This window comes from Chelonia mydas, chromosome 6, assembly GCF_015237465.2.
Source record: "Chelonia mydas isolate rCheMyd1 chromosome 6, rCheMyd1.pri.v2, whole genome shotgun sequence".
In the NCBI taxonomy this organism is placed as follows: domain Eukaryota; kingdom Metazoa; phylum Chordata; order Testudines; family Cheloniidae; genus Chelonia; species Chelonia mydas.
The window spans coordinates 105,568,464-105,591,691 of NC_051246.2; the positions used below are offsets into that span (position 1 = coordinate 105,568,464).

Consider the following 23,228-nt stretch of genomic DNA (forward strand, 5'->3'; position numbering starts at 1 on the left):
CTCACCTGGGTTAAGAGGTGTGTATGGGGGTTTTAAAATAATTCTGAAGAAACCTTGAGAATTTTTTTCTGACTGTCCATCAGTGGAACGGGATGAGTGGAACTGTACACAAACATTATTTCCTAGTCTTGTTTAAATACGTTTTATATTTAAAAGACTGTTATTTAGATTCAAACTGAAAAGTAAAAATTGTGAGCAATAAAAGATTAATATTTCTTGAAAATCTCTAACAGTCTAATTAAACTAAAGAAAGACAACACAAAGTGAACAGACCATAACTTTATTGGAGATATACTCAGCTACAATTGTTACAAAAAACTATTAAAGGTAATTGTGATCCATAAGGTGCAGGCTGCAAATTTCTGCAGCATGATTACAGTATGAATGAATTACATTTTATGTCCCTTAAAGACAGCTGCAGCATGTGATGGTAAATATTTTATTGTTCATCAAATTTTATTTGTTATTCATTCTACTTGATTTTAACCATCTTTTATGTCAAACTATATACAATAAAAACACCTGCAATTCCCAGTTCTTGTTCACAAACATTTGTTGTTTTTCTACCTAACTTGCGGCTGCAGTGCATTTTGAGTGCATCTACGAAGCAATTTAAGTAGTCTGTGGTTGCTATCAAATTAGAAGGGGGAAGAGATCTAAAGGATTTATTGGGTAAAGTGTATATATATTTATAAAGTTACTTTTGAAAGAAGTTAATTTTAACTGCTAGTGGAGTATACAACAATGACCTCTACTAATATTTGCCAACATAATTCTAATGGAGCTACAGTTGATATTTAGATTATATTTCAGGGCCGTAAATTATAGTTTTATGTTCTTAAACTTAATGTGTAAAACAAAGATAAATCCATTTTAACTTCTTGAAAATTAAAGTGGTTGAAAAATACAAATGTGCCAATAATCAAGTACCACAGGTCAAAATCCTTCTCATTGGACTCACAATAGATCCACTGATTTTCAAAGAGACTGTTCATGTGGGGGGGAAAAGGTGAATGGGATGTGGCCAAATATGGACAAGTGTAACATCACAGCAAATTACTTAGGAATTTGTGGTCTTCAGCTTCATAAGTGCTGCCAAGATTGTGATTCAAAGCCTCTTGTATTTTCCATATAAATAGGTGTGTCTACAGTACATATGTCATACACATAAGCACACACATTTCCTGATGACTACTATTTTTAAACACAAGGACAGAAACCCAAACTCAGAAACCAACAATTAATGGCATATCCTCAGCTGATGTAAACTGAAATGACTAAACCTCAATGGTGCCATGCCAATTTGCGCCAACTAAGGATCTGTCCATGTGTCTACTAGACTTTGCATTATACTCTGAACTGGTACTCAGATTGGCTTGAATTCTTGTTAAATTCAGTACTCTGTGGTCACAGCATAGCTTCATGTAATGAGACTGAAAAATAGTAGGCCTTTTGATATCAATGTTACCAGCACCAAGCTGAATAAACACTTCAGAAGTCACTACAGATCCCTCCATATCCAGAAAAAGGGGAGATTTAGTTGACCAAATTGCTATGGGCTCTCTTCTTGTAAAAACTACACTATACGCACAGCATGTTGGTTTGTTCAGAGATAAATACTGGAGTGTCAGAGGTCATTCTAATTTTAATTACTTCACATAACAGTAAAAATGATGTAATAAAAAACAATAGCTTTAAAATACAATCAAGATTTTCATAACATGTCTTTGTTGTATTTTCATACCCAGTAAAAATGCCACAGACATTAAAAATGACCTATATAAGTTGTACAAGTAAATGACACATTGCAGGCATTATAATTATCTTTTTCAAATTCAGTAAATCAAAACAGCAGCAAGGCCAAACCACATTTTTCCTCTCTGTTAAGCATATTTTTTCCCTTGAAATGAGGTAAAGCATGGTACCAAGTGCAATGCTTATTTGTGCTACATGAATAGAACAGCGCAAAAAAAAGCAATAAAAATAAAAACGCAGCATAGTTAGGAGGACTGTTTAAAGTACAGTATAATAGAACTAAGAAGATCAAAAACAAGGTTCATGCCAACTAACCCCCACACTATTTCTGAGGAGTTTGTGTGGTTGCTTTTGAAGATGGGTTGCAACAGTCCACTTACACTTGTGCTTACAGCATTGCCAAGTGATTTCTATCCCAACCTTCAAATTATCAGATTTAGGTCATTAATAGCATACACTATCCAATATCCAAATCATATCAACTGAAGAGTGAAACACATAGTTGTACAGCATGGAAACTAAGATGATTTTTCTATCCCAAAGGATATGAAACATTTCAGTGAGGTCACACTGGAAAAGAGTTACGGCATTTAAAAAACATCAGCAGCAGAAACTATAGTCAGCCACTGCACATTTCTTTCAGAGTAGCAGCCGTGTTAGTCTGTATTCGCAAAAAGAAAAGGAGTACTTGTGGCACCTTAGAGACTAACCAATATATTTGAGCATAAGCTTTCGTGAGCTACAACATCCGATGAAGTGAGCTGTAGCTCACGAAAGCTTATGCTCAAATAAATTTGTTAGTCTCTAAGGTGCCACAAGTACTCCTTTTCTTTTTACACATTTCTTATTTCCAATTCATAGGCTTTATCTAGTAACAAGGGGATCATTGACCACTGCTGAAATACAGAGCATAATACCACATTCGGTTTGTTTGTTTTCTTTACATCAAACACTTGGTAGCAAAAGTTTGATTTTTCCATATCATTTTTTACTGCTAACAGATTTACCTCAAAACCGTAAGAAACCATGACCTTCAGATGTCCAAGAAAGAAACCTATTTCTTAAAGTGTTCGCAGATGACCCCACCATTTTTATTTTATACTATTCATTGTAATATAATTAACTTTTATTCTTTTTAACCCTTAGGGATGGTATGACTTATCTTAAAAATTGACCCTTGGGCCAGGTGCCATGGAATTTTCACATTAGTGATAATGCACTTTCCGTTGGTGTGCTGTAAAATTCTGACTCCTGGCTGAAAGAAATGGTTATCAATAAATTTTTAATTGTGTGGTGGTTCATACCAATTTACTCCTACAAAGTTTTTTTTTTCCTTTTGTATAAAACAAGTTTAATTTAAATATATTTTAAGACTTGCAGGTTTTAAACGTCCCATGATACTCTTTTGCTCTCATAATGATTGAAGAACAAAAACAGTAATGTTATTTTGTTTTAAAAACATAGCACTTGTATTATTATACTATCAATACCAGGAATTTGTTTCCAGATTTTTGTAAGAATTATTATAATTTTAATATTAAAAAAAAACTTTAGATAGAAAATCTAATTACAAAATTCTGTATTTCAGAGAAGCTTAATGTCCATCCCCTGCACTAAGGCTTTTGTTTTCTTTTTCTATTTTCTAGAAAGCTAGAGCTGACAGGGTTTGGTTTTTTGTTGTTGTTTGTTTAGTGAAAGTGTATGGAAGGGAGTGGGGTTTTCAAAGCAGGAAATACAGTATTTATTTGTAATTTTAACACATAAAACAGCACCAAGTTCAGACCAATGTGCTGGAAATCATTAAAACACCTTGCTCAGCTTTCTCAAACTTCAAGCATAATTAACAGGGCAAAATTGCAGCAAATCTCTGCTGATATTGGTGGGAGTGCAAGACTGACCCACAGCTTTTTTTTTAAAAAAAGGTAAATTAAGAGGTATTATAGTTACAGTGCAAAAAATTAAAATTTCAAGCATAATATATAAACATAGCACCAAAACAAAAACAAAACAAAAAAACAATGCATGCAAAAAAGAAAAGAACAGAACAGAACTGAGGTATTTAAGTGAAGAGTGCCTACAAAAATCTAATTAAAGAAACATGTATGATTTAGGCAAAGCCTAAAAATGTATGATTTTTTTCCAATAAACAAACTACAATGAGCTAGTTTCTCCAAATTAAGGACCTAAATCACAGATTTATCAAAAGTACGGCAGTTTATCTCAAACATCAGCTTTCATGGCATTTAACAGCACAGCTTTGGTAAGTGAAATATGCATGCAACTCTGTGAAAAGCACAGTAAGAAATTTATGTGGAAATATTTCTAAGTGTAAAGGTGCTCCATTTGTTAAATAAGTAACCAACTGATTATAAAATCTGCAGCATATTTTAGGTGTGATATGTCTAAGGCTATTTTGTTAGCGCAACAGCCTGAACTGTGCAATTCTTCATTACTATTTGTTTCCAACTCTTGGAACTATCTAGTTTGCAGGTTTGTGTAAAATTGGAATTTTAGCCAAAGACCATTTTTTGTTTGTAGTATTTAAAAAAAAAAAAAAAACTGTAGACGAACCACCTCCTCTGAATTGTTAAAAATAACCTCATTACACATATATGAATACAATTTCTATTATAATCCTAATAAGTTAAGTCACAGCTATACTAATGTGTTGTACTGTAAATATAGAGTTGTATCATCATAAAATGCATAATAAAAATGAAGGGAATGTAAAACAAGTTTGTTCCAAAAAGATCAGAAATTAAAGATTATTAATGAGGGTTTATTTACTTTTAAGGCAAGAACCTTTTTATGCAAGACTATGTGGCATCAGGAAGTTGAAATTTATTTCTGCCAGTATGCCAGCCATTTCAAATAAAAACCTGTCCCTAACAAATAAGTGCAATAATGACTGAGAATGTCATCTTGATGCAAAGATGACATGGGAGGTGGGGATGGGGGTGGGTGAAGGGATGACAATACTGGCACACTTATTCTCTCTTATACCAAATCATCCTGTACAGTTTATAAACTGCTTTATGACTGGCACTAGTGCACAGATTGAGGAATTTCAAGATTACTATGTATAAATCAAGCATCTGCATTAGGCATAAGATCCCTGTCCTTCTAACACTAAGCAAAGCTGTACTGACAATAAAAATAAACCAAAAAAACCTGACAACAATTCTTTTGAACACTAACTAAATGTCATCATTAAAGCACTCTTGTGATTAAACAAAGCAGAAGTGAGGAAAGAAGACAAGATTGTGTTTGCGCAAAAACCTATAACTACAATTAGTTCCAAAATTTTACACGTTAAATGTTTTGTTAGCTATTCTGTTATCAAACAAACGTTAAATTCTGTCTTCAATTTGTTCCTCTCAACATCAACTTTAAAAAAAAAAATTTTGCAGGATTTTTAATTTTTTTTTTTAATTTTTTTTTTTTTTTTAAGAGGCGTCTCAGCTGTTTGGGACCTGAGGTTGGTTTGCTTTGAGGCTTCGTAGTGCTCTTCTTGCAGCTGCAGATTTGGCAATCCTATAGCTTCTGCCAACACCTTTAAACTTTCCTTTCCCTACAACTTCCACAGTTACTCTGACCTTTCCATCGTAAGTTCTTTCTGCAGGACTGCAAAAAACAAATACACACATTACCACCAAGATAAGCAAAGGTGAAAAAAGACTCTTCACATGGTCTTCCTATGGATAACATATATAATGTGTATAAAATATATAATTAAATAGGCTTTATTTTTATTTTTTACTTAAAAAGTTTTCTGAGGGAAAATGTCCTAAAAAAGTAATCAGTAAGTACAAAGACAATCTTTCTTGCTCAGTATAGGACAGATTAAACACAATCAATATCCATTAAAATTTCTCAATATTCTGTGAAGCATGGTTTAAAAAATATTTTACGGCAATGCTTACCAAGCAAATATACTCTTACCTAAATTTGGCTGTCTCTGGTTCCATCTCCAGCAGCTCCCGCACTGGGGAACGAGGCACATTTGCAGAAAACTTTTCTATGGTGTTAAAAAAAAAAGTTAACTTGATTTTTTCCCCCGTTAAAGATAATTAATTACTAAAACTTTCTTCTCTATGAAAGCTAACATTACCTATTAATGGCCTCATCATAGGATAGTACACATGCCAAACCATTTCCAAAGACATCCCACTATCCATATAAATGGCACCAGCCAATGACTCAAATATATCTCCCATGGCCTTTGGTACTTCAATATCTTCTTCCTTCTCTTCATCCTCTTCAGATCTTCTGAGCTGTTTGAAATTATAAGAGACCGTTGTTACACTGAACATTTTTTATTTAAAGAAACAATCTTCAGATATGGAAGTACTCTCTTATGCCCTGTCCTATGTGCCTTGTTTGAGTTTTTCAATGACACCTTTCCACAGCTAAATCATTGCTGTATTCCCAAATGAAACCAAGCAGCTGGATTTACTGTTTTTCGAACATGTGAGTGTAAAAAATAAAATAAAGCCACCGCATACACATACCATATATGCTTTTTGAATTCCAATTGTACTAATTCTGCAGAATTTCATCATGGGTCTGTTTTTCCCAATAAGAAACAGACTTGTCTCTGTCAGTTAATGCTAGTAAGCCATGCATAACCAAGAGAGTTCATATTTTAAACATCTTCTAGATGGAGGCTTTCAAAGCTTAAGTCTAATTTTTGGTTGCATAGACCACGTTTAAATGGTATGTAACTCACATACACTCTTGCCATAGGTTCTTAGTTACAGAAGGCAGGTGAAGCATAAGTGTAACTGAAATGAGCCATTAACAACAACAACTCAGTAGTGTCAGACTGAGTTTACACTATTTGTACTATTAGCTACTTGATGCCAGAGAGGCTGCTTTTAACATATATGCAGTGTTTTCTTCTATGGTTTACTATTGCTTTTATGCAGTGCTGTTATTTTTGCACTGTAAAAAGGTGTGCGTATTGTGTTATGTGTATATCTTGATTTTAATATAGTCCTTTATAATAATATTTTTTTCAATCATCTGCAGTTTTGTCCACATTTTGCCTTAGTGCAAATAACACAGGAAGCTGAATTGAAAAAAAACTGTTTTTGACCATCACACCCCCAAATAAATGGAAATGAACATTTTCCTATCTTTTTTCTTCCCCTTCTGGCCGCCTCTTACTCATTTGGTTGTGGTTCAGGAATTTAAAATTCTAAGGCCAATACTCGGTCCACCCTCTTAAAAGGTACAGTATTACTCCATATATTAGTCCCACCTAACATTTATTCCTAAAATAGGTTTAATAGGGAACTAGACTGAATGTGCAAACTCTCCAAACAGCAAACTTATTGTTAAACAAATATGCAACTGTATTTGCACAGTGTATTTCACACCAAATGTACTGCAAAACATTTTAGGAAGTCCTATTCCCCTTATAAATAATAAAAGTAAGGTACAAAGCAAGGGACAAAAGGTATTTTAGGAGTGAGATTTGAAAAAATAAGAGCTGGGTGACATGGAGAGATGCATGGAAACTAGTCCAACTGGCAGGATCTGCTGAAGCAAAGGTTCTTGCATTAACTGTGATGAAATTAAAGGAAGAGACACAGTAACCCAGTGCCAGACTAGCACAGGGATCAGGTAGAGTAGTAGATAGAAACAAGAACTAAAGAACTCGAGGCATTTTATAACCTGCTGGTGTTTCTGAGGTACCACCTCAACCATATTAAATGATTGGGTCACTTTCACAAAGGCAAAAACCACTGCTGTAAAACTTTAAGGCTAGATTTTACACCACTTACTCACACTGGGTAAACCCACTGTAAAGAATACCATACAATATAGCAGTGGCAGAGTCTGATCCTTTGTGATCAAATCATTTGACACTTGTCCCCTCAGTTGTTTTCCCATCTTGCAATGAAAAATTTAAAGATTTTGGTTTGTAGTAAATGCAAGGGTGATAAAAATGTGTATATACCTACATAGATTCAAGTCCTTTGTCTCCTTTAAACTGAGTAATGGAGTGAGCAAACTACTGAAGACATAAATGGCAAGTATTTAGTCACAGATTTAATCAACACTATTCTTTGAAGGTAGGTTCTTGCTCTAAAAGCAATTAAATCACACTTTTTAAGACTTACTATAGAGGACACTTATCAGACAAAGATCAAACCAAAATGTTAAGGAAGACTGGATGGCTTGGGGGCTTGATAATAGAAAGAAGAATCTCATCTTTCTGTTCTAGGTAATTGGTTTGAATTTGACCCAGATCACGAGAGACAGAAAGCCATTGCCATGACATGGTTGTTTAGTAGCTTATCTGAAATGATTTGGTTTTAGTTCCTTTCCCAGCAAATAAGTGTCCATCAACATGTAATGTACTTAGTTTTCTTGGCTAGGCCAAAGCCTGTGTTTACAAATTTTCAACCAAATTGCTCTTAAAACAGTTCACTTGAAAGATACTAACAGTGTTTCCCTGGCCAGGGCCTCTCAGTCAGTGATGAAGAACCATGTTGAAGTGGTGTGGGGAAAAATTATGGTGTAAGCATGAAGGTGTGATATCACCTACATTGGATATCATAGGAGATCCTAGGGTAAAATCTGGTATCAATCCAATTAAGAAGTTATTTTCTGAGCACTTTCATTTAGTAAAAACTGCTTAATGAATGCATGCAGTTATGCTAAGTAAGTTACTACATTATTGGCATCCATATGCTTCTTTGGCTGCTATACATTCAAAACTAACACATTATATAAATCTGTATTGTGCTAAGAATTCTGATGACATGCTAAAATCAGACATTGAATGCAAATACTTTCAAATACTACTAACCTCAGAATCCATTCCTTGCATTTCATTCTTTTCCATCTGAAACTGTACAAAGTCATCAATAACATGGAACAGCTCAGGAGAGACAGCTTTGAAGTACTTGTGGTAGTCATACTTTACAGCTAATGATGCAAAGATGGTATTATTGACTAGAGCGGATCGTAGGTCAGTTAGAACTCCTGGAGAGTGCTGCCGTGGGTCTTCATAAAGGTGCTTGGTTATGAGGTAGTCCAAAATTGCATCTCCCAGGAATTCCAAGCGCTGGTAACAATCTTAAAGCATTGGAAATAAAAAAAATGTACAGCAATACAATTAAGTTTAGTTAACTAACACATTCTTGTCTGGCCTTTCTGGATAGAAGATTTGGCTTATTACTATGTAAATACCACAAGTTAAACAATGCTCAAAAAAAAGATAAACATCCATCCATGTTTAAACATCGATCTCTTTTTACTGGATTTTGTTTTCAGTGTTATCTTAAAAGGTTGTTCTGCCTGTTTTAATGTATTCCAAAAATAAGAAAAAGCTTCACAAATTATATGTAATAATGAAGCTTCTTCTGAACCAAACACTCACTTACAGCATGGTGGCAAAAATATGGACTTATAATGAAGGCTCAAATGCCTTAAATCAGACTGATTAAAAAATAACACCAAGTAATAGTACAACTGTGTTCATCTGAATAGACAATGATAATCAAACTTTCAAAAATTCAATAAAGAAATCAATACACTAAAAAAAAAAAGTGGGGCACTTTCGTATTTAATATTTCTGAGCTAACTTTTTATTCCTTTAGACTTTTTTCAGTTTAAATGTTCAATGGTGTTTCACTTGCAGATGTGCTGTTTTTAATTTTGAATTAGGGTTTTTGTTGTTAATGTATACATAAAACCCAGCACAAATCTAGAAAGGCATGAGAGATGGGTTAAGAAAAAACAAACAAACAAACAAACAGAAAGCTTTAAAAATGAAATGACTAGAATGAAGCAAAAAGAAAAGGAGTGCTCCTTTTCTTTTTACGGATACAGACTGACATGGCTGCTACTCTGAAACCTAGAATGAAGCAGTTTTCAGTAGATATCATATGGATCCCAACACATTTTAACTTTTACTTTTCATGAAAACATTTAACACTAACATTAATAGTTTCCCCAAAATATTCTTCCCTGTCAACTAAAGTGGAATCTAGGAATTTAGATTCCCAGTCTCCTATTCAAGTTTCTGCTACTGACTGTGTAACTTTGGTCAAGATATTATGCTTCAATTTTCTCATTTGTGTAATAGGAATAACTACCTACCACTTACCTCATATGAGTATTGCGAAGCTCAATGTTTGTAGACGAACAGCTCTTTCTCCAGATAAAGCACTTTACAATGCTATGTTAATTTTTAATACTATGTATATTCTCGTTAGACCTCTATCGTAGCATATTAACATTTCAATAGGATTTGTGTTAAAAGCTCAGGGTTTTTTGAGAGGAGTTTCTCCTGGAAAATCATCACTCCCACTTTCCGAGGCCCCATGATGTTTGTTCAAGATGTCACTAGATTGAAAGTGATCCTTTTCTAAGATCTAGATCCCATTAGGTACAAAACCCCTCAGCCCCCACTGACCTCAGCGTGAGCTGAGGACACTCAATACATGCACCCCACAGGACTGGGCTCTAAAGGTACTCCTGAGCATTTCCAAACTTGGCCACTCCAATGAACAACAGATTAATTCAGCCTACAGATGAAATCTTGGCTCCAGTGAAGTCAAGGTGATGCTCTTGGGATGAAAATCAGTGAAATAGCTGATTTTTTTTGAAACACCATTTTTTGAAAAAACATTTATTTTTGAAAACCATGGTGGCTAATTCTAGACAGGCACTGCAGTTTTGGAGGTTCTTTGCTAAGTCACCCTGATGAGTGTAGGATTGGTACTGAGCACATAACAGCTGATGAGAGAGGGGACAGAAGTAAAATATGAAAAAACTGCCGTCTAGAACAGGGATTGGCAACCTTTGGCCCGTGGCCGCCCTTCCTGCAGCCCCCATTGGCCTGGAGCGGCGAACCGCGGCCAGTGGAAGCTGCGATCGGCCAAACCTGTGGATGTAGCAGGTAAACAAACCAGCCTGGCCGCCAGGGGCTTTCCCTGATGGGCTGCATGCCAAAAGCTGCCGATCCCTGGTCTAGAAAAAAAACCTGTGTTATGGTGCCCTATACCATGCACTTGGTCTAGGGAATTGAGAGTCACTCATGTGCCCTGGTAGTATTTTAGGGAGGGAGAGGTCACACACAGTTAACTGGAAGACCCCTTAAAAACAACAGAAAGAAGATCCTTCTTGGTATTCATTTTTGTATTAAGAGGTAATTATTTTGACATATAAAAAAAGTCAAGATCTGTGCACAAAAAATAACCTGCACTGTACATCCTTTATTTATATCAATGTAATACTGAAATGAAGTAATTTCTTTCAGGCAACTTACCAGTAATGGTATTGTAATGGTAGGAGGCATGAGTAAATGCCTGAAGAAGATAAGCCTTATTCTTAAAATTGTAGTTAATTTTCTTCTCAAAATTTTCAAAACCAGATATCAGGTGATTCAGGGTTTTTTCAGCATCTGGGTGATCAAACATACACCTTGGTGGAATCTTCAAACAGCCATACTCCATTTCTTTACACAGAGAACACTCTGAATTGGCTACAGAGGCAGAAGCACAGTTTGGTGAAAGATTTTTCTGTTGACTGCTAAAATTCTCCCTGCTAGAACACGAAGTCCTGTTCCACTCAGTTTTTTTCATTACTGGGAGCACCTTCAGCCCTAATGAACACAGGAAAAGCTGAGCAGCTCTTTCACCACAGCTGGTCAGATAGCAACCCAGCAAGGCTTCCACACAATCTGCAATGCTTTTGTCGGCAATACACTGCTCCGTATGCAAGTCATACGAGATTGACTGTTTCCCTGTGTCAACACCACAGTTTTCTTCTGACGGATTCCAGAAGCCTACTACAAAATCATCTTCTTCGACAGCCTTGCTAGGATCCAGATAGCACATAGCATCCCAAGAACTGTAGTCAAAATCATCAAAATCTGAAGAAAATTGAATGCTACCCAGGGATGATTTTTTGGGTGCTTTCCATTCATAGCTGGAATCAGTGGTTGAAAAGGGTGAGAGAGAAATTTTCTTCACAAAAGCCCCAGATCCCATTAACATATTATCAATGAATTTGATATGTTCCTGATCATATTCCAAAAAATCATCTTCAAGGTCAGCTTCTTCCTTGGGTAACCTCCACATTAGGTCTTCATCCTCCTCCTCATCATAATCATCATCAAGTTTACCATTAGCTAACAAGCTTTCTTTTGTCTGAAAGAAGAAATAAAATGAGGTACGGGGAAAAAAAGGTATAATTACTTCTTACACAAGTTTCATAACTCTGCCAGCAAGAAATAATCGTTTTCAATTATAACCACTGTCAGCTAGCTTTAACAGTATGACCATTTGTTTTTTGTTAATTGATATCAATTAACTTGTTTAATCAGATGCAAAGAGCAATACCAATTAATATTCTCATTCTAAGACTAAAATAATTGCCTTGGTGTACAATGAATTTTTCTATAAGCAACCTTTATTGTTACAATATATATTAAATATAATTTCTTACAATGAACATCTAAGTTTCATGGGAATACAAAAAAAGCAGAGGATTTTTTTTTTTACTTGCTTCTAGTACACAAGTGGCTTAAAAAAAATAAAAACCATCCATAACCCACTTATGCTCATAGAAACAGGAGTGTGTGTATGTGTGTGGGGGGAGGGGGGTGGAAGAGGGCGCGGGGGGAACCAATTTTAAAATAGTGACATTAGATGCACCAAAATCTGTTTCTCTCTCTCTCTCTGGCTGCTAAGTAATGCTACTATACGCAATCAAGGAAGGTAATATAAATAGCATTTCTACAGTACATAAATTTTATCATAGGGTTTTTGCAAACCTTATTTGAGGTAAATCATAGGCATGCTGCCCTGTATTTATGCTTTTGAGATATTCACATCAACATACATGAAAAAGGATTTTAATATGTTGGCAGAAAAGACAAAAAAAAACAGGAGCTCTAATGCCAGTTTGGCAAAAGTTTGACGTTTATGTGGGTGATGGCCTGGATAGATTGTGTTGGGGATTCAGTAACTTGGTAAGAGATCTAACTTAAAAAAAAAAAGAAAAGCACAGGCCAATTTTTGATTCTGCAATACGAGCTGCATTTGAAAAAAGTCAGAAAAAAATTAAGACAATGTAAGTTCTAACAGAGAACCTTCCACACTCTGTTTTGCCAAAAAGATTTTTCCGATTTGTCATGCATTTTTGTAATGTTGCAAATATTTCATAAGATCAGGCCTAAGAATGGGGAAAATACAAACTTAGACAGCATGTTTCTTAAATATTGCATTTTTGGACAAAATATTAATGTGCACATTGAGTGAAACAATACCGTAACTCAAAAACCACTCCAAAGGGGATACATTAAGAGACTTAATTCTTTTAAGAGGTATTCAGTTAAGCAAAATCTCCTGGGTTACATTTTAGTTTAATTAGAAGTGGATATAGTTGTTGTTGTATATTGTTGATCAATTTTCTTTCTAATCTGTGCATTTGTCATTGAAAGGAGGAAAAATTAGTGATACATATGATTGATGAAAAATAACAGGTATTGAATTTGTATGGCTTGGCGTAAATCATCAAAAACAGGTATGTCAAAATGTTACCTAACTAAGGATTGCACTGGGAAGCTTGCTAAGGCCCTGACCCAAAAAAGCACTTAAGCTCAGTGCAGTTGCTTGCGTGCTTGATCCTGCACCACTGAAGTCAACAGAAGTTTTGTCATTTCATGGGAGCAGGATCAGACCCAAAGCACTTTCCTGGATTGGGGCCTACAAGCGTAAGGACCATTCCACTTTGAATAAAATGGAATCGTTTATATTTGCCCTCATTTTTAAGTATGGATGTATGGCTTGCAGATACTATGGCCCTACCATGCAGTGCTCCAAATGATCTGATCAGAAGGGAGTATGTAGTATTCTGGAAAATGAAGTATTAGGAGGCCACATTTCCATACTAGAAAGGAAAATGAACTGTAAAAACTCCATACTCCGTATCTGGCCTGAAAGCAGAATTTTGACTACTCCAGTTAAGAATGAGAGATGCCGAAACAGCAGTTTCAAAATAGACTTAAGTGATTATGAATGAGATCTATCAATTTTAAATTTTCTCAAAGGAAAAAAAACCAACCCCTGAACTCTGAGCAAAAAAAGTTTTGATACAGATAAGTGAACTCTGTGAGAAAGAACAAACTAGTCCTAATATTTCATTATTTCTTGGGTGATTTAAAAAGAATAATTAACATAAAACTATATAGTCATTTGGAAGCCAAAAGGTAATTCTGATCATTTTGTTTTGTGCTAGACAGCACTTTTTCAGAAACTACTGCTCCAGACTTCAAAACCCACACATCTCAAAAAACTTCAATTTATTTTAAATAAATTATAAACACCAATTTTTTCCTGTCATTATTTGTATTTCAAACCAAAGATCAAATATGCTTAAATGTTCCTTATGCTTTTTCAAATTTAGTTATTTAATCAGACAACTAAACTACTTGCATTTTTCTTATATGGTTCGGCCAGGCCAAGAATCCCAGCATTTGTCTACAATGTTTTACAACAGTAATTCAAAGTGTTATCAGAGCTCTAGTTAACCCTCTCCCCAAAAAGAATGGAATTTATTCCCTGACAGTGAAATGACTATTTTACCATTTGGCAGCAGTAAACATATCTTGTGAGATCACTGTCCAATATGAGTACTGGACTGAAATATATATATAAAATTTGTGACTGGCAAGGGCATAAGCAGTAAAAGGGGTACGAAGAATCATTTTTCCCCCCTTAGTAATTTATCAGTTGCAGCCTCAAATATGCCATTTTATTTTTAGAATGGTATAATGATAAATCCTTTTGAAATGAAACTTTGGCAGAATACAGAACTACAATAATCAGGTTTGATTTTTCAATAAAGATTTAATCATACAGTACATATGATTAACAGTCCTCTTGTGTGCCCTCTGGTGGTTCTATAGTCAGAGTATTGTATTGAGTCAAAACATAACATTCTGAGTATTTACAGATTAAGTCATTAATGCCATATAATTAGTGATTTTTTTTCTTTCTTTTTTTTTTTTTTAAAGCAAGAGTATCCATTTTTATCCTAACTTTTTGCGTTCATAGGGTGAAACATACAAGTATTACAATTCAATTACAAAATGAAATCTGCGAAGTTTTAAAATTGAGATTTGCCATTCTGAGCCTGCTGGTGGGCACAATCTCATGGAAAAGTGAAATCCACCACCTTGGCAGTATTGGGGCCTAACATTAGCGACCAAAGATCAGTTTACAGTCAGCTGTAATCCTGGTTTAGGATCAGCAAATGAACTGCACAACATGAGTTTAGAACTGCACTATATGAGAGACAAACAAACCATCTAAAAGTAGTCAAGATCTTTTTGTGTTCACTCTGGATAGGAGCTAAATAGATTCTTCAGCCCTCACCTATTTAGAGTTTAAATTTCAGAAAAGAAAAATGGTTCTGTTTGAGACCAGAGTAGAAAAGGAATAATCAATCTTCAACCATTAAAGATAAAATGACATCTGGCAATGGTCAGTTACTATTGAGAAACTTCTCAAACCAGCCATCACCTCCACTCAATCACACAACTAAGAAATACTAGTTGTACTAGGTAGCAGTTAGGGGGCACCTGGTAAAGCAGGACAAAAGCTAGCTCACAGAATCTGATGTTGTGCTGCCCATGTTGCCAAAGATGGGCTCATTTTTCAGCAAAATGATGTTTAGCCACCAATAGTGTGCAGTACAGAAATGTCAGTCAAAAACATCATTTATACATATATTTCACAGTTCGCATGAAGGGAGAAACACTTCAAATTAGGTGAGCTTCCACAAAAGAGTGCTGAGAATAATGGATGGAAGCTTTATTTTAAAATATTTAAGCTCTTATACCACTAAGATATACACTCATTTCTGAACTATGGTCAGCAATCTGTTCCACAAATTGCCCTTCCTAAGTTCTCCATCAGCATCTCTTTCTCCCACATTTTTCATAAATTAGAGATATTTTAAAGAAAAGTAGGAAATGAAGATGTAGGAAGCTATATTTTGCTGAACCATGATAAAATGAAAGCTCGTTTTCTCGTCCCTCCATCTTGTGATATAATAATATATACAAAAAGATATTTAAGTCTTAACATATTTCAATGACAGCTTACCATTTCATCTTTCTCCCATTTGTCTGCGTTACTCTTGTCTTGGTTTACTATGTAACCAGGAGGGAGCCAATTGACAGGTGGATCAAAAATAGATACCACCATACGACTAGGCAGCCCTTTCTTCTTCCCAAGACGATACAAGTTACAATTGCTGACCTTTAAGAAAAAAACACTTGTAAACATCTACGTATACATTCATACAAAAGTATATGAGAATACAAATATAAACAATTTTATGTGCCTAAATAATAAAATAAAATGATAGCATGTTTGTAAAACAGTCATGCATTTCTTATTTAAAATAAAACATGCATATGATAATTTATATACAGATATATTTTCCAGTTCTCAGAGGTTATTATGCAGACTTCCTAATACAGTAACTGTGACTGGCCAAATCCTGGCCTAAAAACAGAAGTAACTTTTTAACATTTATGTCTATAGTTTCTTGAAAAGTTAAAGCCTTATTTATAAATAAAAGTATAACTTTCTGAATAATAGTAAAAATTTACACAATAAATATCCCATTATATAGTAGCATTCTTGATTGCCACCTTAACAAGATGTATCACAAGCCCCTTGTTTAAATTAAACCTTGGCATAAAAAAAAAATTAACAGTTCTGAGGAGAAGTTTGTCCATAAATGTAGCTTTAATTATGATATAATTAATTTATTTTGATGGTATCTCAAATGAATTATTTTAGTCATTTTAAAGGAGAGAGGATTGTATTGTATAATTGTATTCCTAACATGCATGCTAGCAAATTTATAACACAGGTTGTAATATTATTTTAGACATGAAAATATCTGGTAAATATAAATATGTATTAACATATTACTTATTCAGTGTTCAAATATTTTATCTATAAATCATATATTGTAGCCATTGTTTAACAGAATAGTGATAGATGATTAGCTACTCACTTTTTTACTTCTCATATATGACAGGCGTCCCTCATGAGCATCTGGGTAAGTGCAAAACAAATATGTAGTGATGGCATGCTTTAAAAATGAATCACCAAGCATTTCGAGCCGCTCTAGATTAAATCCATCACTAGCATTTGAAAGCGTCAAAGCCTGAAGAATGAGACCAGGGTTTGGGCCAAGAGTTTTTGAGGAGTATCCACTTGAACAGTTCTTTTCAGAATCCATTCTGTCTTTTGAAAAATTAAGAGCTTCTGAAGTACTGGTGGTCACTGCCATTTTGGGGCTTCCATCTGAGGTAGATCTGTTAACATTTCCATCACGGTATTTATTACTCAGTAGAGTACATTCATTGCTGGGCTTGGGCTGGTTCTCACTGTTGTATAAATTCTGAATGGGATATGAGGTAGTTGGTTGTACAGGTATTTCCTGCCTGCAGTAATTCAGTTGATTTCCTTGGCAAAAGTCTCTGTTAACTAAATCACAATTGCCATTGGCAAGATTTTTATTATAAGAAACACCATTAATTGCTGCAAGTTCTACCGATACATCAATTTGGAGTTTACTGGGTGACTCATTGAGCAATGTTATGTAGTTCACAGACATTTGGTCATGATTTTCTGCAGAGGAGGCTCTTGTAGCACCTTGATGTGCAGCATTTTCAGGGACTACAATTGTGCTGTGCTTACAGTAATTTTCATTCTCTGCTAAAGTGGAGCTAGGAATAGAGATGAAGGATTTGCTGTCAATGGACTTTTTCCACCCGAAGTCCAGGTTAGGATATCTGCAAAATAAATGTTGATTTTTTAATTTAAAAATATCTCAAAGTGAAGGCATAAGAGAACTCCATATGTATGTTCATTTTTACATACTAAAAAGGTAGGGCATTTTTTAAAACAAAGATCATTTTAGTATCCAACTCCACTATTTACAATCAAGTATTTTCTAGCTATATGCCCAACTGAAAAAATTATATGAAGCATATAGAGCAGATCAATTTTGCACTGTTCCAGCATTTGCAAATGTTCACTTAGTTGTTCAAGAAGATTTAGAATACACATATGTGTGGCATAGTAAATACCTGAAGTCTGCAGGAAGTGATTTAACCCCTACACCAGCATCAGTGGCTGTTTGGGCTCTCAGTTCCTCAGCTGTCAACAGGCAGTGCAGACGATAAAGTATGCTAGGGAGACAAACTGCTTTTCTCCACAGCGATGCTGGAATAGGATGTATAGCACAGAGCTCCGGAACCAATATCTTTGAAGAAGGGAAAGAAAGAGTTTTACTTTTAAAAATAATCTCAAAAACTTTTAAGTATGGTTAATGATTTAAGCTGAATTAAACAATTTAGAATGGAAAGCAGTTCATTACCTGCTTATTTTGCAGACTTTCCCACTTAGCTTTCCTCTTCTCAGCACTGCTTAGTGGAAGAGCTTTCCCCTTCTGATTCAAATGGCGAGGAGTCAAAAGATTAAGTCTAAAAATATATTGTGAAAATATTTCCTTTAATGTCAATATACAAAAAAAAATCTAATTAAACCATGCTGAACTAAGTTTTCAAATGATTTTGACCATCAACACTTTTAAACAAACCTGATTTTCAGAAAGCATTTGCCCTCTGAAAATCAGGCCCTTTAATGATGGCTCAAGTTGACTGCCCAAAAAATTACACCCCAAATTTTGAAAATAAGATTGTCAACTTTATTACACAATTTACAAAATGTTTCATTATACATGTTGCAAGACCATAAAATATAAAACCCAAAGAAGAATTAAACTAAGTTTATACTATTCAGAATCTCCTCACCTTGAAGATGTGTGGTCCACATCCAGCAGTGGCTGGTTGAGATTGGTCAGGTCAAGATTATACTTTGTTTTATAATATTCAGCAAAAGTTTCATATTCAGGGGAAGGAAATTTACTCAGTGGAGTAAGATCAGTGTATACATCAGCTACATAGAATCGATGAGGCTGATCAAAATTTCGATACCTAAATAAAATCAGATAGTTTGGAATGAAAAGCATTCTTTGAGCAAATTTTCTACCTAAGGCTCTGATTCTGCACTGGGATCAGATGCTAAGTTGTTAAATAACTCAAGTATTTAGTTCTTTGTGCAGAAACTGAATAGATGTGACAAATCAAAGATTATGGTGATGAGTGCAGTATAAGAACTAATATACAACAGAGTAGAAAAAAATCAATTACCCTTTACAATTACTTTCTGTGAAGAAATAGGAACCCAGAACACCTAATTTTAATAAAATTAAGTATGAATTTTAAAAGGGTTATGTATAATGCAATAAATATATACTTTAGACTATCTGCTTCAATCTGAGCACTTATTTCACAAATGATAATAAATATTTCTGTTAACCAATATAGAAATTTAGTTCCAACAGTTTTAAATTTTTCAGAAGCTCTTAAATATGTTTAAACTTTTCTATAAAAAGACATTGGTCCTAGCACACAATTTTAGAATGCTTAAACAAACAGATTTTTTGTTGTTATTTCAACAAGTATATGTTATTTCAAATAAATAAAAAAATCCCCAAGACAAACCAAAAACACCACAAGGCAAATGCAAAATTAAAAAATCCCTTGAAGAAACATGGGAGGATGTTTGTCCCATAGAGAAGGTGAATGTTCCACAGAAGCCGGAATGATACAAACTTATACCAATAGTACATTTGGCATTTGAGTCTGGTTCTCAACCCATTTATGGCCTCTTCCTTCTTAAAAAGTAGAAAAAGTTTCAAATATTCATTTTCTAGCACTGGAATACTCAAGAGGTTTAGTCCTGCCCTTTAAAGCTAGTGTAAATGTGATGTTCACACACCATTTTGCACAAACTGTGATAGCTAGCAAGATATATTCTTAACTATGAGATTTGCATATATTTTTTTGGCACTTTGGTCTTAGTTTCTGATGTGTCTGTCATTTTCAATTCCTATCTAAATATTTACGCATCTGAGTAGACTTCTCTAAATGAAGTAAAATCTCTAATAATTTATTTAATCTTTTCAACCTCATTCCAAAGTGGCAAACAAGGCTGTTACTTTCCAGGACCATCTGATTTTTTATTTTTTTCAAAATTCTGGAAAAAAGTGGATGCTTAAGTTAAAGCAGCCTTCAGAAAACTCATTTATCTTATCAGCCCTTGCATACTTATTATGTGTACTCTAATGATTCTGGGCATTGTACAAACACATGGTTAAGAGACAATCCCTTGCAGTCAAACAAACAGGGGTATAACAAGGGTGATAAACACATATTTCTATCACAGTTTTATGTAGACTGAATACATGCACTATTTTCAGGTTTTAAGAGGTTTTCTCTTTTAAAATACAAACAAATGAGACAGAATATTCAATTATGTCAGTAGTCCATGTTGTCCACCCCACCTTGCCTAGCCGTTATTAGTTGGCAACAAATAATTCTCGCTAGGAGTGTAATTCAAGTCTCCCCCTCCTGAACTTCTAAGTCTCCAACTGTTACTACCACCAATGCCGTTCCACTGGGGGTAGCAACAGAGGGGGTGCTAGTGAAGACCATCCACTGTGTTTTATGGGGCAAATCCCCAGCTGGGATCAAATGTCTTAGTTTCATTGAAGTCAATGCAACTATGACATTTATGCCAGTTTAAGATCTACCCCCATGTCATTAAGCCATGTTTAGATGACACGGTGGTTAAAACACTGGTGGCCACAGCTTGTCTCCGCTATCACTCCTATCAGTGCTACTGCTGATGGAGCTGCACTGAAAGGGTCATTCTTCTCGGTCTTTGGGACTGCTCTGGCAAGACTTCAGTATCCAGGAGATGTAACTAGAGACAGGATCACCACCAGCCTCCCCAATTTAAAACAGTTCCAGTAAACTAGCTGCTGGTAGAGTCACAGCTTTTGGCAGAATACTATGAAAGTTGTGTGGTGACTTGCACTGTTCCTTATGGGGATGTAACAGATTTTTTAGTGACAATACATTAAAATCCCAATATTATATTTCTATATGAATCACACCACAAACTTGTCATCGACTCTATATTATTAAATAATGTAATTTATCATCAAATGTCATCAGGTTTATGGTGTATGCTAAATATGCTTTGCTCCAATACATTAGTTACATAACTTATATGGCAAATACTTATACTGATACATTTTCTATACACCGAATGTCACAGATGATACAATCCTCACCTTGGAATGATAACTGCATCCTGGTAATCTTCTAATTTGAAAATAAATGGAGTTTCTTTTGTGTACTTTGTACTGGGAATGCCTGTACGTGCTTCAGATTTTTCAATATCTTCCATAAACTTAAAGTCAATGTCCAAAGTGCTGGAGTCATCAACTTAAAAAGAAAAGACATATTTAATTTATTTTGTTGGGTTTCCCAAACTGGAAGCCGTATTATTTTTAACTTGTAAAGTCTTACTTTTCGGGTAGACTATTTGCTGTCAACACACTCTTTGCCTCCCCTCTTCCCTAAAATCTTGAGGTAAACCTTCCACTTATAACAGCACACCTAGACACTTTTAGATCCTTCCTCGTTCACATGAAAACATACTGCTAAGAGATGATTTGTACTCATTTCAAGCACACTTAGAATTGAAAAAGGTGAGGAACGGTAACAGAATCAAACCCGCATACTATTATATTTCTGCTGTTGTTACTATATTAAATTATATATGAAATATGATAACTCTGAAGGATGACAAAATACTAAAGTAACTAGTTTGTTGTTATAAAGCAAACTAAAGGGAATATTCAAAGAAACTCAATCCTTACCAACATTAAGAGGTAGAACACAATAGGCTGAATCAGCTTCTGTAGGTCTGAACTCTAGTGCAGGTTTCTCAAGCCGAAGAATGTGAGAGAAAATGTACTGGTGAAGTCTTGTGATCAGCTCAAGCATTTGTAAAGACAACATAAAACCAGACTTCTTTAGCTCAATAGATATAGTAACCTCTCCAGAACGTGTGTACACAGGAAAGTGAGGAATCTAAGTACATAAAGAGAAACCAAAAGAGAACAAAAATTAGATACTGAAAGATGTCTTAAAAAATACCATACATACTTCTTCCAGAATAGAATTGTCCCAATCGAACAGTGATTAATGTTTAGTCAGGATTTAGATATTAATGAACATTAATTTACACATACAGAAACACAAGTGGAAGCCATCATTTTGATACAGGGACAGTTTCACTGTTCAGAAAAGTTTACGTTCTCTCTAACTTAGAAAATGACCCTTTTTTAGAGAGCAGGGGCTACCTGATAAAGTTCCCTTTTAAAATTTTGGCTTCTCTCTAGAGTTTCTTAATTTCCCTGCATTTTCTTATCAATAAGAAGGGTAGTGCTATCCTCATGTCTTCACTGAGGATTTCATTCTCTCCTGTGAAGAGAGACTAGATGAAGGACATTTTCTTCTGGATTTGATCCTTAACTATTTCTTTCAGAATTGATCAGAATCTGAATCAGAAACAATGCAATCATCTCTTTCCTTGTGCTAATGAGAACTAGCATGAAAGATTTTACTCGTTTCTCAACTTGTCAGCAAGTTTTATAAGAGGCAGGTGTGGAGAGCCATTGCCAGAAACGGGCTCAGTGGTGATGCTGTGCACGAGCTGATGCACAAAGAGCAGACACTAGTGAAACTGGAGTTACGGTTTCCTAGAGTCGGACTGATAAGATTCTGTGCCCAGAAAGGCACAGAATTATAAATGAGTGGCCCAAAGGGTCTGAACGGCAGCGGGGGAGGAGTGTGCTGAGAAAATGGGTGTGTAATGGGGCTTGCGACCCTATAAAACATAACATCCATGGGCTGATTTATGGGGAGGGAGACGTTATTACCTTTACCAATAGTCAGATGAAGACTTCTGGGAGCGAGGGAGTTGATGAATGTGGGACAGGTACCCCAGGAATACTAGGTGGACATTATAGTGAGGGAGTGGCAGAGCTCTAAACGTGTCCATAACCCCTGCACTGTGATGATACAGAGTCCTGCTGCTATAGAGATGCTGAAGGAGCTGCGGAGTGCTGGTGATATTGCTGAGTGCAGGGCCATAGTTGGAATTGCGTGGACAAACCCTCTGAGCAGGTACCAGAACATGATTTGTTCTGAGCACAGCATAAGCACAGATCCCCTCTCAATGGATGGTTGGGAAAAAGCACAGAAAGAGGTGTATTTCCTCAGCCTGTGCTTAGCCTTGTCTCCCATTTTCAGCTAAGACAAGGCTAGTCAGAAATGTCCTACCTCAGAAGAAGAATTTGGTATTCTCAATCAGAGAATATAAAATGATAATGAGGAAGGTTTGATAGGAAGAAGTTAAACTGTGGAAATAACTGTACACAATACTCTATGATAATTGGAGATCCAGTTTTCAAGATTTCTCCAGGAAGGCAGAGTTGACATG

At 35.2% G+C, this 23,228-nt stretch overlaps 1 protein-coding gene across 16 annotated transcripts in view; it reads right to left on the reverse strand.

Annotated features, from left to right (window-relative positions):
* Window positions 1–264: 264 nt before the first annotated feature.
* Window positions 265–23,228, reverse strand: part of DICER1 (dicer 1, ribonuclease III) — a 102,741-nt gene continuing 79,777 nt past the window's right edge. For 15 of the 16 annotated variants that reach the window (XM_037900887.2, XM_037900886.2, XM_037900893.2 and 12 more), the window contains 12 exons: window positions 21,601–21,814; window positions 21,010–21,163; window positions 18,620–18,802; window positions 18,184–18,289; window positions 17,894–18,069; window positions 16,813–17,596; window positions 15,888–16,043; window positions 11,042–11,924; window positions 8,576–8,844; window positions 5,867–6,029; window positions 5,698–5,773; window positions 265–5,379 (listed from right to left, as the gene is read on the reverse strand). In XM_037900887.2, coding sequence (XP_037756815.1) covers window positions 5,214–5,379; window positions 5,698–5,773; window positions 5,867–6,029; window positions 8,576–8,844; window positions 11,042–11,924; window positions 15,888–16,043; window positions 16,813–17,596; window positions 17,894–18,069; window positions 18,184–18,289; window positions 18,620–18,802; window positions 21,010–21,163; window positions 21,601–21,814 — 3,330 coding nt within the window. In that variant the 3' untranslated portion in view covers window positions 265–5,213. Of the gene's footprint in view, window positions 5,380–5,697; window positions 5,774–5,866; window positions 6,030–8,575; window positions 8,845–11,041; window positions 11,925–15,887; window positions 16,044–16,812; window positions 17,597–17,893; window positions 18,070–18,183; window positions 18,290–18,619; window positions 18,803–21,009; window positions 21,164–21,600; window positions 21,815–23,228 lie in introns of those variants that run through there. The other variant, XR_006291473.1, reaches the window with a different exon arrangement.